Raw genomic sequence first — 15,400 nt, forward strand, 5'->3', positions numbered from 1 at the left:
GAAGATGGCTATCAGCTACCCCTTCAGTGCCTGGGCGTAACCCTTCTTGAAGACCAGAGGCTGAGTCATGCCGCTCTCGTCTGGAAGCTCTCTGATGTCTGAAAGTTCTCTGGCTTTCTTGACAAGCTGTCGCTTGCGGGTAAAAGGCATGATAGGCAACTCTTGATGAAGTGCGATGGTTGGGAAGAAGGAGCTGAGAGAAGAGTCCCTGCCCGTCCTGCGTATTCTTCCCTGCGGGTGCTGGTGGTGCTATCCACCCCTAAAGAGTGGCCAGGAGGAGGAAAGAAGGAGAGGAGTAAAACTGAAAATAAAAAGAAGGAACGTACGAAGGATCAAGAGGGGTGGCAGGTTGCGACCCGCTCAGACTTTGTGCGAAACTGACATTGCTCCCCAGTTGCCTTGTCGGGTTTTGTAGGTTTACACCTCCCATAGGCATGCCGTTGCCGAATGCCCATCCGGGACCGCTGGTTGCTGTTCCCGCATTCATTAACTCCTATTCTTCACATGCAGTCTTCCCTTTTGTTATAAGGTCTCCCGCTATACCTTGTTTCCCGTTTGGTAACCGGTTCGACACCGAGCGTCCGGGCTGCTGTTGCTGGCCTCCATAAGCAGGCATTCCCCGGACTGATTGCGGCACAACTCCTGCTTCCCGTCTAACGTCAGTGAAAGGTCCAGTGTCAGATAAAGCGAGTATAAAAGGCAGTGGAATATATATGCGCGCCATCTCAAACTTCGGACGACAAGGGTGCTGAGCATGGTATTCATGTCCGCAACCAAAGGACCGATCCCTAACCATGGAGGCAGAGGCAGGCGATGAACAAGGACAGTAGACAAAGCCATGAGGATGGGTGTCTTGTTGGCCTTCTGTAGAACCTAGCGGTCATGTTTTCCGGTCTTGTGTTTTTTTCTTCTTCTTTCTGCACAGGATGTCCAGGTGCAAACTCCCCCAACGACCCGCGAACTGTATCCCAGAAACGCATTGTGGAGGGTGCTGTACAATGTGCCCCAACCCGGCGCGATCGGACGAGAAGAAATGGAACCGTCGGCTCAGAGGTTGTCGTTTCGTGGTCGCGTAGCATGCGGAGGAAGGGAATTCCGCTGGCGCCGCTCAAAGACTAGAGTATAGCGGGGGTAGGGTATGTGGTGACCGGGAAATCGAGGTCGAGATGGACAGAGAGGTGCGAAACGGGCGAAATCCTACCTGGTCTATTCATGATCAAAGGCTCGAGAGCGATCGAGCTTATGGTGGGGCGGACAGATTGGGGGAGTGTAACTTCCGGTATCGCAGTTCTGGTAGACGTGTGTTCGAGTACGGCTTCCGTCGAAAGAGGGCGACTTGTAATAGAAGAGGCCCGAGGCTTGTACTGAGTGAGGTAGAGAACCGAAAGGCCAGCGACTTTGGAGTTTGGAGGCGCTTTCTCTGGATGGTGTTTGGAGGCTTTCCCACCAAGCCGACCTCCACATCGCCTTTCCTATTAGCCTGCTCACTGCAATGTGCTGTTCCCCACAACTGATGGCTGATAGGTACCAGACTCTAATTAAGATTCAAGGTACAGAGTACAACGTACTTATGATGTGGACCGTGCACACAACTGCCTTGGCCCCATTTACCTTAGGTAGTTCCCTCACCTCGCCTTATAACTTTGACATCTTCATCACAGTCTCGGCTACTATAACAAAGCCATATATTCCCGAATTACACACGTTAAGTCGTGTGAAGTACCTTATTATAAGCTGAAAAATCATGATCAATCATGGTATATGGATAGACCTAAGTCAGACAAACCTGAAGACTCACGCCCTAGAATCGATCCCCTTTGATATCAAAGCCACCGCCGAGACTCCCACATCTCCTCGAACTCACGATACATATACCATGGACTTAGCTACCTATTTTATGAAGCAAGCTCACGCGCAAGGCTCTGCTCCAAATCTACATTCGTCAACCATCGGCCGATGAGAATGATCTTCCCCTGTCGAGATGCATCTGTATTCCTCGACGACACAGGCGCGTCGATGATCTCAAAAATCTCCCGGACACCTTGAACGATCTTCTGACTTCCATCCTCAAATACCAAACGGCCCTTTGAACGATGGACCTCCAACAAGGTGTCCTGACCAGGCGCTCGTTGATCCCACAGGACGCTCCGCAACCACCTGTCGATCTTCTCCTCCTGATTTGGCGACAGGACCGGGACGGGTATCGATACCGTCGAGATTGTCTGGAGGGTTCTTGTCAGCCCATGATACTGCCCTGGGTCGCAGCGGATCGTAGTGAGCACTTACTGGATCCAGGTGGCTGTGCCCTTTGCGAGTAAATTCAACAGCGGATAGCTCGTCGTAGGCGTGGAGGTCCAGCAGAAACCCCTCCAACTGGGGGACTTCGCTATTCTGCGTGACGTGGATCTTGGCCAGTCCGTTGATGGACTCGATTCTCTCTCTTACGACCTGCAGCTCCTCGGGACTGACTAGATCTGACTTGTTTATGACGATGACATCGGCGTGAGAGATTTGAAGATGAGCTGTCGTCATCAATGGCCCGTGCTCGTGCTCGTCGTCATGCGGGCTTTCGTCGATTGTGGTCTTGTGCGTTGGGTCTTCGAGTTCGCGAAGAATATTCTTCGCATCGACCAGCGTCACGATCCCGTCGAGGTAAATGGTGCTGCCCAGACCATCATCCATCCAGAACAACGGCGCGAGGTTTCCCGGATCCGCGAGTCCCGTGGTCTCGAGTAAGATGTAGTCAAAGGCCCCTTTCTTTTCCATGAGGGACTCGATGGCACTGACACCCGTGTCCCTTTGGCCGGTTTCTCCGTCAGCACGGCTGTTTCAGGGCTTGAGGGTATAAACGAATAAATGAGTGAACAAATAAAACAAGAAGGGGAAGAAATGGAGTTGCCTCACTTGACCGAGCAGCATAAGCAGCCATTGCCGACTTCGAGCCATTCTTCAACCTGCTCGTTGTCCTTGCTGACCGTGAGGGACTTCTCGATATCCACAGCTGCCGAGATATCAAGTCAGGTATAAGTCACGCCTAGGTCACTTCTATTCTTACTTACAGTCGCCAAACTCTAGGACCATGTCAGCCGAACCCGTTTTCCTCACAGAAGTTTCCACACAGCTCAGATCCTGAGTGTACACATAGACTAACCGTTCATAACGACGGCAATTTTTTTTCCATGTTGAGCTGTCAAGATGTAATTGAGCAACGTAGTCTTCCCAGAACCGAGGTAGCCCGTTACTATAGTAAGCGGTACCTTAGGTCGTTTCTCCTCCGAGTCCTCGTGTGCTTCATCGTTGACTTCGGGAGCTGTCTGGATGAGCTCGGGCGGGGCATCATCATCGTCGAAGGTCATCTTTGCTTGGTGGCGGGCGAAACTCTGCCGAGGGACTATTGTTGATTCGATTCAGTACTACCTAACAGGACTCGGAATGGGTTCGAAAAATCAGAAATAAAGGCTGAGAACGAGAGCTTGTGAAATATGTTGAGACTTCAGTCCACTGTTTTACTCCTGTTCCATCGGTTTCTCAAGGTGAAGTTATCAACGTGAAGTTATCGACCAGAAGTACTTGATACTTACCTTCGTGCCTTGACAACTAAGGTACTTGAGTTTGCGTCGGCATTACTCAGGCTGACTAAGACAACGTGACTAATCGGATCCGGTACACGGTCTGGTCCCCTGGTTGGCGCCCTAGGCCGTTGAGCCACCCTCTCTCCGATTCGTACATCGCAATAATTTCATGTGGTGTTGTTCATTCCAACGGTCAACCGTTGCCCAAACAAGCAACGGCTTCCCGAAACTCAAACGCCTTCTACCTATTTTACAAAAAGACACTGGTCATTTCTGTCGAGTCTGGGATACTAGAGCTCTCTTAGAGCTCTATTCCCTCCCATCCCTACCATGACAATGACCCCGAGCTCTCCTAGATTACCGAGTCCTCCTCCGCCGGCCGAGGACCAGATCGGCCCTCAGTCGCCGGCCATGGGCACCGAAGCAGGCCGTCAAGCATCCCAGCTGGAGCAGGCGCTGCTCGATGCGAATTCAAAACGCCGCATTCACCCGGGCACCAAGGCGCACGACATGGCGGCCGGTCCGCCACTGATTCCTCTTAATGAAGTGCGTTTCTCTCCTCGTAGCCCCTTGTCTCCCTTCGTCTCCATGGCCATCAGCCCTATCACTGCTCTGATTTAACCTCATCGTCGATTCTGAACTCCCATCTTCTGTAAAATAACGCATCTTTCTCTCTAACAAAGGGCGTCCGTCCTCCCCCATACACAGCTCGATTCTGCATTCCAGCTCCAAGAACATCTCGCCGCCCTCCATTTCCACCACACCAAGGGCAACACCCAAGCGATTACCCGCGCGACGGCCATCCAGCTCGCCACGCCCCCCTTCGCCATCGACCGCACCCTCTGGCTCTACGAGCTCTGCCGCTTCCTCATAGCCCAGTGTAACTCCCTCATCGTCGGCTTCCTGTTCGACGCGCCCCCGTGCAGCGCCCACACGTGCCCGGAGATGCGCGCCTCGGAATGGCAGTTCCTCTGCGCCGTGCACGAGCAGCCCAAGAGCTGCTGCGCCATCGACTACTGCTGCCACACTCTCGACTGGGCCGCCAACGTCGTCACCGACCCCAAGATCTTCCCCAGCCGCTTCGTCGTCTCGTCCGACGCCCACAGCAAGAGCGTCGCCGTCAAGAACCTCGTCAACGTCTTTCGCCGCCTCCACCGTATCTTCGCCCACGCCTGGTTCCAGCACCGCGCCGTCTTCTGGAACGTCGAGAACCAGTCCGGCCTTTACGTCTTGTTCAAGACGGTCTGCGACATGTACGACCTGCTCCCCGCAGAGAACTACAAGCTGCCCCCCGAGGCGGAAGGGCTGGAGACTGCTGCTGCTGGTGCCGCTGCTGGTGCCGCTGCTGGTGCTGCTGCGGCTGCGGCTGCACATGACGGGGGCTTGCTTGAGGCCGGCGAGGCGAAGAAACCGATCCAGCCAGTTAGTATCGCGAAGCCTCCCCATCGTCAGCAGCAACAACTACAACAACAACAACAACAGCAACAACAACAACAACAACAGCAACAGCAGCCACCACAACAGCCACCGCAACCACAACAACAGCAGCAGCAGCAGCAGCAAGGGGGAGAGCTGGGTGACGACGATGGCCACCAGTCTCTCGGCAGGAACAACACCAGGAGACATATCCGAGCCAGTCCCTCGACGGGCAGTGCTGTGACGACTGTCATGGAAACCGACGAGGAGGACCACGACGTGACGAGAAAGCTGCAGAACATGCACATTTCAGCTCCGATGGCCGTGCAGGAGGAATACGAAGTCGCCGAGGTTCCCGTCATCGTGGAGCAGGGAATCATGGCCGATGCCTCACCGCAGGATGACTCGGCCGCTGGTGAGGAGGACGAGGTGAAGGAGGTGCAGCCAACAGCGTCCGAAGGCGATTCCCCTGCAAAGTTGACCGACGATGAGAATTCGGCCCAGGACGTTGAGAAGGGTGAAACGGGCGAAACCCCGGTCCCGGATGCGCCAGTGCCAGTTCTGGAACCCGAACCGGAATCAACCGCGGCGTCTTCGGCGGGACCTGGTCCCCAGGAGGAAGGGGACAGTGTCGGGGATAATACCGTCGTCCACGAGGAAGGGGTAGAAGGAACGGATGACACCGGGGTGGACCACCAGGATTTTGCCCAACCTTCTAGCACCGTCGACAAGCCTGAAGAAGCAGCGGGGGCAGTGGGGGCAGACGATGCCGTGCCCCCTGGCGAGGAGGCCGAGGGTTCGGACGAGATACGTCCAGCAGAGACTAATAGCACGGAGAAAGAAGATAAAGAAGAGAAGGAGAAGGAGAAGGAGAAGGAGAAGGAGAAGGAGAAGGAGAAGGAGAAGGAGAAGGAGAAGGAGAAGGAGAAGGAGAAGGAGAAGGAGAAGGAGGAGAAGGAGAAGGAGGAGGAGAAGGAGGAGGAGGAGAAGGAGGAGGAAAAGGAGAAGGAGGAGGAAAAGGAGAAGGAGGAGAGCTAGTGGTCAGTGTCGGCTTGAACATAAGTTGTGTACCTGTATATCATAATATGCATCAGGGAGAGTGCTAGATGTCGTGAATATGCGCTGTATTCGTATTGTGTGTCCAGGCCAAAACATAAGAGCCCGTGTATCTATGGCCATTGATACTAACTCTTGGCGAAGGAAGAGAAGATGGCTCCCTCGCCCAGTAGCCGTGAACATGTCGATTACGGCGCCATCACCCTGGCTTACCTACCATGGTACATTACTCGTTATTATTATTTCCAACTAATCACCAGAACGTACCCTTACGCGCCGGAAAGACGATAGACGACGTGCGCTATGAAGAAATATGTTTTGCACATCGTTGAGATAACTTTGCCTCGCCGAGATCACCACCAGCCCGTTTCCCCCCCTATTTGCTTTTCCCAAACAAAAAGTACATGGGGCCCCATGTATACACGCATATAAATTGTACATACACTCGTAAACACCGTCCTCATTTCAGAGGCGGCCTCCTCATTTCAGAATGCTTTCCCGCCCGAGGTTCAGGATACCGGGGCACAGGGAAGCAGAGGAGCCCCTGTCGATCGTAGAGAGAACAGGCCAAATATTCTTCACCACGAGTCGAAGAAAGCCGCGTGTTTCCCGGTTCCGGGTTGACCGCCGACCGATTTCACCCGATAAAGGGTCGACGACAGGTAAAGGCCACTCCCGCATGGTGATGGGCACACCATCTGTGACCATCGTCGTAACCCATCACTGCCGAACCTCTCTACCTCTCGCCCTCCCTCCCCCTCCCCGCGCCGCTTCAGCCGTCTCCTGTGTCGCTCATATCAAGCTTCGCAAAGATGTGGCGCACTTCCCTGAGGTTCTCCTGCTGGGCATTGATGGCAGCGGCATTGCGTTCGTCGGCGAGGCTTCTCACGGCCTTGAGGATGGGACTGTACCCTTCATCGTTGGGTAGCCACCATCGTGCACAGGAAGGTTCCCGAAACATCTCGCCCATCTTGACTCGTACGTTGGCCGGGTGGATGTATCTGAAAGAAAAGGGCATGTTAGCATTTGTGGCTCTGAGGCTGGGGCGTACAACGTTGGGGGGATGACCATTGCAATTAAGAAAAGGAAAAGTGAAGAGAGAGGGGGCACATGGCGCTCGGGTAAAAGAAAAGAAAAAAAAAGAAGAAGAAGAAACCTCACCCCTTCGATTCGATCAAGGCGAATTTGCGACGAAACCAATTGCTGTGCTTCTTATCCTTCGGCAGGAATAGCGCACTCATGGACGTGGTAGCTTGTGCCGCGATCAAGCTGCCCTTGGGGCTTCCGGGCCAGCGATCGATGAGCTCGACGCAGGCGCAGACGTTATAAGAGTAGTCGCGCAGATCGGCGTATGATTTCTCCCGATCCGTAGTGGGAGACTGGCACAGGTGCATGATGACCATGGACATCCAACCGACGATCAGTTTCGTGGTCGGGAACAGAGGCTCCCTGTAGAGGATCCCGGGGGTGTAGGGGTCGACAATGTCGGATTCGTCCCGCGGCGGCGCGCCGTGGCCGAAATCGGTCACCAGAAACGCCGGGTCGACCAGCTCGCGATCCCATTCTGCCCTCCAGTCCAAAAGACGCTGCAGGATGCGGCTGTGCTCGGCTTGGAAGGCTTCCGGTGAGATCTGGCCCCGACTTCCTCTTGCGTACAGCATGGACATCTCTCTCGAGAGGAGACGCACGAGGGCGGACTCTTTGTCGATCTTCCAATTCAGTCGAAGTTGGGGGTTGTCGCCGTTCAGTAGGATCTGCGTCTGGCAGTAGTCCACGTATTCGGTGAACCATTCGTGGGAGAGGGACGTCGGGAATCCACCCATGATCGCAATGAAGACATCGAAGCGGGCGTACCATGATACTGCCATTCTGCCCAGCACAGTTTCCATTGCCGACTTTGGAGTGAAAAGCGTTATGAGGAGCTCGTGTGCTGCTTTCTGGTGGCCCATTAAGTTGATCCAGTCCCCGAGATACTCCTTGTTTTTGTTCAGTCGTCGTCAGCCCTCTGCTTGCTTGACGAAGTAAAAGGGGGGGGGGCAGCGTAAAAATGAAATAAAACAATTAAGGCAGAGACTCACTTCAATGGTGGCAAGTTGTAATATGGTGAAGAGAGTGTGTATACTGGGCTTTTCTTTCCTCTTCAGGAATTCTATAAGCATGATGACACTCTTGTTGTAGTATTGGAGAAACTCGTGTATGTCGCCGTCCGGGTTGTGTTCGAGGGTATAGAGGTAGGCGGAGAAGCCCACCAGCGCATTCAGCAAGGATTCGCTCCCGAGAGCCAACTGCGGAAGCATGTTGCGAAAGAAGTCATCGCCGTCGAAGACGATACAGTAGTGATGATGTGTGATGTTGTGATAATAGTAGTCCATGTAGCGCTGCATGCTCGCGGGCAGATGAGACCAGTCGGCACGACTGCTAGGCTGGAAATTCGGCAGATCGGGGGCTGGCGGCGTGCTCGTCGAGTGGCCGACGCTGGTCCCGACCGAGGTCGCCGGCGAGCTCCTGTTCCCGTCGTGAGATGCGTGGGACGGGGTCTCGGACGCTTGGCGCGCGCCGTGTTTCTGGGTGTTCCGCGAAGACGATGCACTAGACGAAGGCCGCATGGAGACGGGTCCTTTCGAGGGCAGGGTGTCGTCATGTGAGCCCCCCTCCTCCTGGTCCGGTATGGTCTCCAAGGCGACGTCCGGCCCGGTGTCCTCTTCCAAGTCGTCTACTTCGAGAGACGAGCTTGGACTCGGCCGCTGCATAGGAACTGTCCCCCCCGTCCCTGCCGTCTCTTTGAGGCTAGAACTCTGAGATGATGCGCTTTTACTCGGCGGAGGATCTGGATAGATACATTCTCGATTCCCTTTTCGACATCCTGGGCATGGTCAACTTGAGCGGCCCTTGGGAAAAAAAAATCATATAGTTATTGAGGGGAGAGGTAGCCTACTTTCGCAGATTGGACGGGTCTCGTCACACTTGGAAAAAAAGAAAAAAAAAAAAGCGTCAGGGCCTGACAGGATGAGTTGGGAGGCATTCCAGCGAACTTACCTTGACTCTCCTGCTCCGACACATGAAGCACCCAGATCGAGTACGCCTATGCTTGACATGATCAATGCCCGGGGCGGATTTCCGTCGTACTTTGTGAGATTTCGACGGATTGAAAATCAGCGGCTCGTGGATGCCAGCAAGAAAGCCAGGTGCCTGGTAAGAAGAAGATGTTGCCGGGCCTGCTATGGATGACGACGACGACTGCACGACAGAAAATGGCGACGGATATGCCTCTGGTGGGATCTTGCTCGGGTTCTGGCCAGCGCCCGACATGGAGGCCAGGAAGTGGTGGTAGTAGTCACCCATGATGGGCACCCCGGGGTATATTCACTGGTGGCCCCAATTCTTTGCTTAACCAGTGACCGAACTTTTCTGAATCTGGAGGGGTTGTATGGACAACGGGTCCAATGGGGGGAAAGGAGGCACTGGTCTTTTGTTCCTTTCCTCTGGCGAGTGCGATTCCCGACGAGTTATGGCTCGAACGTAGCAAGAGTAGAGTAGAGCAGGTCGACAGAAGCTGAATCCAATGGCCACCCAAGGATGGATCCCTTTCGACCCTTCTAGCCAGGAATCTCTTCTGTGAGGTACAGATTACAGGGGTGCCTCGGTAGAATTGACGGTTTCCGTCAGGGGATAAAACAAAACGGACGAAAGAAAAAAATAAACAATAATAATAAATGGATAAAAAAGAGGTAAAAGAAAGAGCCCATCCAATGCGATGCGGGTGAATGGCGAGGGGAAAATGTTCCCCCCTCCAGGGTTGTAGCTTGGTTCGTGGCGCGAGGTCCCAAGACAGGTGCAGCAGCAGTACCGACGACTGGTTCGCACAGAGATGCGTTCGGCCAATGACAAGTGATTTCACCTGGTCAAGCCGAGTGCGAGGTGACGGTGTTGTGTTGGTGCACGGGGAAAGGGGGTGGGGGATACGAAAGTAGAGACAGTTAAAAGTGAGCGAGTGTTTTTGTGTTTTTGGCGACTGGGGTTGTTTGGACGGCCCCCAATGAGGGCGTCGAGAAGTAAATACTTCAATGCAAATCCTTTTCAGTTTACTGTCGCCAGGAAGTTCAAGCGACGACGACGACGAGTCGTGGGGGGGGGGGATAGAAGTCCCGTGTCGCCAAGGAGTTTCCACTCGCAGGTAACGACAGGAGAGTAGAACACGGTTGACAATCTGTCTGGAAAGATTAGCACTTTGTACTTTAGGAGTACGGGGGGTTGTGTGCGTGTGCGAGTGTCTATGTGTGTGTGTGTGTGTGTGTGTGTGTGTGTGTGTGTGTGTGTGTGTGTGGTGAGTAAGTGAGCGAGTGAGTGTGTGGAGATGTAGGATTCCGGAGAAGTTGATTCTCATGAACCATGAATCTTCTCTTCTTTGTTACTGTACGTTATGCCACGACATGTCCACATACCCTCGTACATGGAGCCCTAGGACGGGACGGCCAGTCTGCGCGGGATCCCCAGCAAACAAGCACGACTCGGGTGGTGGATGGCTACGACCTTGGCCAGCCAGATCCAGATTCTCTACCGCGCATATCTACACCAAAGACAAAAAAAGGGTGGAAATCAAAGGGAATAGGGGAGGCATGGGACGGGAAATGCAAGACGTAAGAGGAAATGAGCGAGGTCGAATAGAGAGGCTGAACTGCGGGCTTACCCAGATGCTTCCTTCTACGTGTACCGTGGACTGGGTTATGCGGAATGCAAAGGTAAATCCGTGCCGCAGGGCGTCAGGCGAAGGTGGAGATAAACTGCCGGGTGGTTTGGTAGAGGAGAAGAGCCGGTAAGTGAGCACTTCTTACAGCAAGGCCCAGCAAGTCCGGAGGGTTTGGCGGATTGGCGGGGTGGCCCAGTTCTTGGAAGTTGAGTGTTACCTGCAATGCACGTTGTAGGGTAGGTATGATGTCGAGGCCAGAGAGAGAGAGAGAGAGCGAGACACACACACACACACACACACACACACAGAGAGAGAGAGAGAGAGAGAGAGCTGCCTGAACTGGGGGTGTGCGGCGCGAAAGCAAGAAAACCCGCAAAATGCCGTCCGATGTAGGTATCCGTACAAGCAGGGATATGATCACTTCCGTTAGGACATACATAACTGTAACTGAAGTATTCACCGGTCCGGAGTACGCGCAAGTCGATAAAGTAGGAGTTTGATTTGCTAACTAACGAGGCACACATCGCGGGACGAAGCGCTTCTCGAAGCCCTATCCCCGGGATATGGGGAAGCAAAGTGATGGGTCGGTCTCGTCGCAGGTTGCAGGTCCGCAGGGCACAAGAGTATATGTAAGAGCAGGGAGCAAGGGAGCGAGGAGGGGGTAGTGGTGGGAGGGTGACCGAATTGGCAATTGAAGCAGATAGCCACTGCGAGCAAAAGTCCTTGAGATTCGCCGAGAATGAGGCTAATAACGAATCAGTACCTAGTTAGCAGGAGGCCATCCATTCATGCGCGGGGCTGTCCCAAGATGAAGATGGAAGAGAAAGGGAAAGAAAGCAAGAGGGGGATCGATATCTCTGTGCTGCCTCCACACCGCTCATGAACAACGCAACGCCATTCCTAGAAAGTAAAGAACCACGAGAGTGTCAAGCAGAGAACAGGTAGAGACCCGCATCCCGTATGTATAAGACAGGTAGGTGCTCCATACCTTATGTACGTTATAAGTGTAGAAAAAGTTTAGCGTGAAGCATCACCAGGGTGAGAGAGGTGCTAGTGGAGGCGTGTTTCTGGCTGGTGTTAGGGAGGGGGGGGGGGGGTTTGTTAGGGGAGGGAATTTGCTGGGCAACAAAGTTACAACTGACGGAAAAGGGGGGGCATGCTCCAGGTTTCCTTTCTAGACCTCCCAGTAGGGACCACTAGTGCCATGCAGCGCGTCTTGGGATCACCATGGCTCGAGCTGCTAATACGCTAATACATAGCTGGAAGAGAGCGGCGTGGCGTTCCTGGGTGGGTTACAGCAGGGGTGGGTGCTCTGCGACCGACTACACTGGCATGGGGGACGGTTTGGCGTTAACGTGCCTTGGCAGATGCGAGGATCGTCCTCTCGCCCGCGCAAACGGCGCAGCTTACAACGTTAAGACGGGATAAATGCCAAGTATTCGAGAGAGAGGCGAAGAGGCGACAGAACCCTCTTCTACCGCATCTACCGTATCTCCCACATCTACCGCATCTACCGCATGATGCGTTGTTTCTGCCGTTCCTGGGCACAGGAGGAAACAGTTGTAATTCGCCCAAGGATGAATGTATGACGGAAATCGAATCACCGAGGGGTCAACCTCTGTTACGAGGGGATGGTGCATACCTATGTATGTACGTACTCCATACGCCCCTTGAGTTCGTACTGGATCTGGATCTATTTTGGGTCACCGGCCGAGAAGATGGATGCATCGACCTCGACCTCTGTGGGGGTCGAATAGTTAACCCGTGCGGCTGACCGGTCGGGATTCTTATAATTAGTGTGTGTGCGCGAGTCAGTGTTCGTGTGTGTAGATGTGTGTGTAGATGTCATGCGTCGGTCCGTAACGATCCAAGGAGCAAGACCCTAATAACCAGGAGAATTCGAGATCGACTAGCTACATAGACTAGGTACCTTATATAACTTTCTATCCGTATAACGGATGCCGGATATCGGGAGATACCAAAGGTAAGGTAGGTAAGGTAGGTAAGGTAGGTAAGGTAGGTAAGGTAGGTAAGGTAGGTAAGGTAGGTAAGGTAGGTAAAGTACAGTATACTCTGTCCGGATAATTCGTTGGTGAAACCTGGGGGAAAGTAAGACATTGCAGTGGATAGGGTCAATATACACGTGTGTACGAAGGTAAAAAGGAAGAAAAGGGGGGAAATGTGCGGAAGACAATAGAGGCGTATGTACAGTTGTAGCTAAGCTAAGGTACCTTACCTTAGGTAAGGTAGGTACCTTTAGGTACGGATAAGCACACTCGGACTATTCCATCCACAAGTCCATCCGCCACGGAAAAGGAAACCGGAGCCCCGGACCTGGCCCGAGCTCCGCATACCTTATGGTAACGGAAATCAACGAAATCAGCGGGGTTTGTCCGTATTAGATACCCGCCTTCATAGGGGGTTACAGGGGTTCCACGAACCCGGCACGCCATCATGCCCACCCTGTCAAGCCGTCAAGCGGTATTTTCTCGCTCCCCTCCCGTTGGCTGCTGGCATATCAAGGATCGACTCCGCACATTTTAGGGGGAGGGAGATCTTCGAGGTAACGTGCCCGTCCGTTAATTTCAACGTGGCTTCTGGGCTTATGTAATGCCGACATGGAAAGACGCCGCCTGATACCCTTACCTGATTTGGCCTTTCAGGTACGTCTGCGTTAGGCACAATCCTTGTAGTCTACATACACTAAATTGTGGCGGCGTGAATACCGGAGCAAGGTCGGACTGGCGTAGGTACCCAGTTTCCCCTCTGGTGACACTTCCCCGCCCACTAATAAGGTAACTGCTGCACCGAGCTACTGTAGGTAAGATGGGGCCACCAAGCAGTAGATCCGTAAGCGTGTCTCCCTAAGGTACCTTCAGGTAGGTAGCTACGGATATCCGCACCACCAACTCCGTATAAGACCTCGGGCACTTGGTTCGGACGTGGGACCCGAAAGACGCCGATGGACGAGTTATTAACATGAACAGCTTAGAATTGAGTCTTTCATGGTGCGGAATGGTACGGAATGTGCTTCCCTAGGTTCCGCCTGCATAAAGGCCCCGGTTCCAGAGTTGAATTGCTCCATTTTCGCCAATAATACTCATACCTATCAGGCATGGATACTGCAGGCAGCGCCCTTCTTGTTCGATGCCCTTGTGGACGGCGTACATACAACGTACAGCGTAGGTAATGGCACTTTTGCGGTCTGTAACCCTGTCTACTCCGTGCCGGCTATGCCGCCAGTGCGAGATACATAGGGTGGGGGTATGGTCGTATGGTCGCCGCCTCAGCGCCGAATCAACCCGGACAGGATCAACAGAGAGGAGACGGGATATGATCTGCAAATATCCATCCAGCCAGCCGCACAGCACCCGGTGTTCTGACTATCCCCGTCGCCTTCGTCCAATCACATCGGCCCGATCGGACGGATGCCACGAGGCATGCCGCCTCCAACGTCTGCGAGATGCGCCAGATGCGCCAGATGCGCCCATCATCACATGGCGTACCACACCGCAGCGAGTGACTGGATTGGACTCGGCCAAAATCTTGTCTTACCTAGAACCACGCACTTTCTGTCACATCTGCCCACCCCCCCAATTCTTCGGGCCTCGTCACGTTTCTATTTTAAAAGTTACTGATACCGATGGAAAAGATTGAAATCACAATTAGCTAAGACGAAAAGACTCGTTGTTCCGGATGTTTGGCCCCGATCGGCCTTCACGTTCACACTCATGTTCCTACTCAACCATATCCCATATGGTATGTCTACGTAATTACTCGAGCCCCACGGGTTGCATGAATAGGGGGTCTGTTACCTCCTGCTTTCTCGCATGAACTCATTCCAAGCAACCAGATGACACGGATCAAGCCCGTAAGGATGTCTCACGGCCAGTTTTCTTCACCCTTGACCCCGGCTTGATCCAACTTCATGCGTATCCATCCAGAGTACGTGTACATACAGCGTAGCTTGCTTTGTGTCCATGTACGTGTAAAAGCGGAATGAGAGCGGAAACATAAGCAGCAACGTAAGAGTCCATGCAGTGAACACCACAGAACCAGCCTGGGGATTCTACTAGTAACTACAACGTACTAGTAGAACAATACCCCATGCTGTCTGTCGGCACGGCATCTCCAGGGATATCGCTCCTTTCGTTAGAGCCTCCGACGACCGACGTCAAGGCCGAGAGCAGCTTTGCACCTGTAGCTCGGTCTGGCTGGCTCAGTGACTGTGCTCGTCCGATGTCCGCGGGCGGCAATGCACGCTGCAGAGTGATCGAGTGCATGAATCAATAAGGGTACGGGTTGTTATCCATTGTAAGGAGCCCGCTCACCAATCATGTTCTGTGAGCCGACTCTATCTGCATCCCCCGGTGTGGTAACCTCCCATCCAGCCAAGGCTGACTTGTGGGGAGATGCCATCGGAGACCGGTTTAGACTCGAGAGCAAGATCAGCTGCCCGGGACAGGGAAATCCGGCTGACGGCAGGCAAGCTGCTGGATATGACGATCAACTCGGGGTCATCTCATCGCATGAAGACACAACCTTGAAGGTCCCCGAGACTGATTTCATGCATCGCCGAGTCAATGTCCATTCCGCCCTCCTATACGCAGATGATCCTCCAACACGCTTCTTTCTGGGATCCCTGACCTCACAAACACAAAGCCTTGTC

General features: G+C 53.6%; 4 protein-coding genes across 4 annotated transcripts in view; 1 reads left to right on the forward strand and 3 right to left on the reverse strand.

The window, feature by feature from the left end:
* SODALDRAFT_338381 (cobW-domain-containing protein) overlaps positions 1 to 3,356 on the reverse strand; it is a gene marked incomplete at both ends in the record, with an annotated part of 4,971 nt that extends 1,615 nt beyond the window's left edge. Inside the window, 6 exons of the mRNA XM_028612776.1 lie at positions 327 to 471; positions 544 to 653; positions 2,002 to 2,222; positions 2,287 to 2,797; positions 2,905 to 3,001; positions 3,152 to 3,356. Coding sequence (XP_028468513.1) covers positions 327 to 471; positions 544 to 653; positions 2,002 to 2,222; positions 2,287 to 2,797; positions 2,905 to 3,001; positions 3,152 to 3,356 — 1,289 coding nt within the window. The remainder of the gene's footprint in view (positions 1 to 326; positions 472 to 543; positions 654 to 2,001; positions 2,223 to 2,286; positions 2,798 to 2,904; positions 3,002 to 3,151) is intronic.
* A 379-nt stretch (positions 3,357 to 3,735) lies between these two features.
* SODALDRAFT_330450 (hypothetical protein) lies at positions 3,736 to 6,111 on the forward strand. Its single transcript, XM_028611199.1, has 2 exons — positions 3,736 to 4,118; positions 4,281 to 6,111. The coding sequence occupies exons 1-2, from the start codon at positions 3,909 to 3,911 to the stop codon at positions 6,024 to 6,026; spliced, it is 1,956 nt and encodes a 651-aa protein (XP_028468514.1). The 5' UTR covers positions 3,736 to 3,908; the 3' UTR covers positions 6,027 to 6,111.
* A 705-nt stretch (positions 6,112 to 6,816) lies between these two features.
* SODALDRAFT_271668 (hypothetical protein) lies at positions 6,817 to 9,386 on the reverse strand (the record flags this gene model as incomplete). The annotated part of the gene is made up of 6 exons (XM_028607785.1): positions 6,817 to 7,045; positions 7,206 to 8,020; positions 8,123 to 8,546; positions 8,640 to 8,907; positions 8,980 to 9,007; positions 9,081 to 9,386. 6 exons carry the CDS (start codon positions 9,384 to 9,386, stop codon positions 6,817 to 6,819), a joined length of 2,070 nt encoding a protein of 689 aa, XP_028468515.1.
* On the reverse strand, positions 8,968 to 10,597 carry SODALDRAFT_103028 (hypothetical protein). The gene is made up of 2 exons (XM_028606468.1): positions 9,081 to 10,597; positions 8,968 to 9,007 (listed from the first exon to the last, which is right to left on the reverse strand). The coding sequence occupies exon 1, from the start codon at positions 10,426 to 10,428 to the stop codon at positions 9,379 to 9,381; it is 1,050 nt and encodes a 349-aa protein (XP_028468516.1). The 5' UTR covers positions 10,429 to 10,597; the 3' UTR covers positions 8,968 to 9,007; positions 9,081 to 9,378.
* Between the last annotated feature and the right edge of the window lie 4,803 nt (positions 10,598 to 15,400).

Source organism: Sodiomyces alkalinus (genome assembly GCF_003711515.1).
Source record: "Sodiomyces alkalinus F11 unplaced genomic scaffold SODALscaffold_2, whole genome shotgun sequence".
In the NCBI taxonomy this organism is placed as follows: domain Eukaryota; kingdom Fungi; phylum Ascomycota; class Sordariomycetes; order Glomerellales; family Plectosphaerellaceae; genus Sodiomyces; species Sodiomyces alkalinus.

Coding starts and splice junctions, on each gene's coding strand:
- SODALDRAFT_330450 (XM_028611199.1), top strand. CDS start 3,909: ATGACCCCGAGCTCTCCTAGATTACCGAGTCCTCCTCCGCCGGCCGAG. Junction 4,119..4,280: donor CACTGATTCCTCTTAATGAA/GTGCGTTTCTCT, acceptor CCCCATACACAG/CTCGATTCTGCATTCCAGCT.
- SODALDRAFT_103028 (XM_028606468.1), bottom strand. CDS start 10,428: ATGAGAATCAACTTCTCCGGAATCCTACATCTCCACACACTCACTCGC.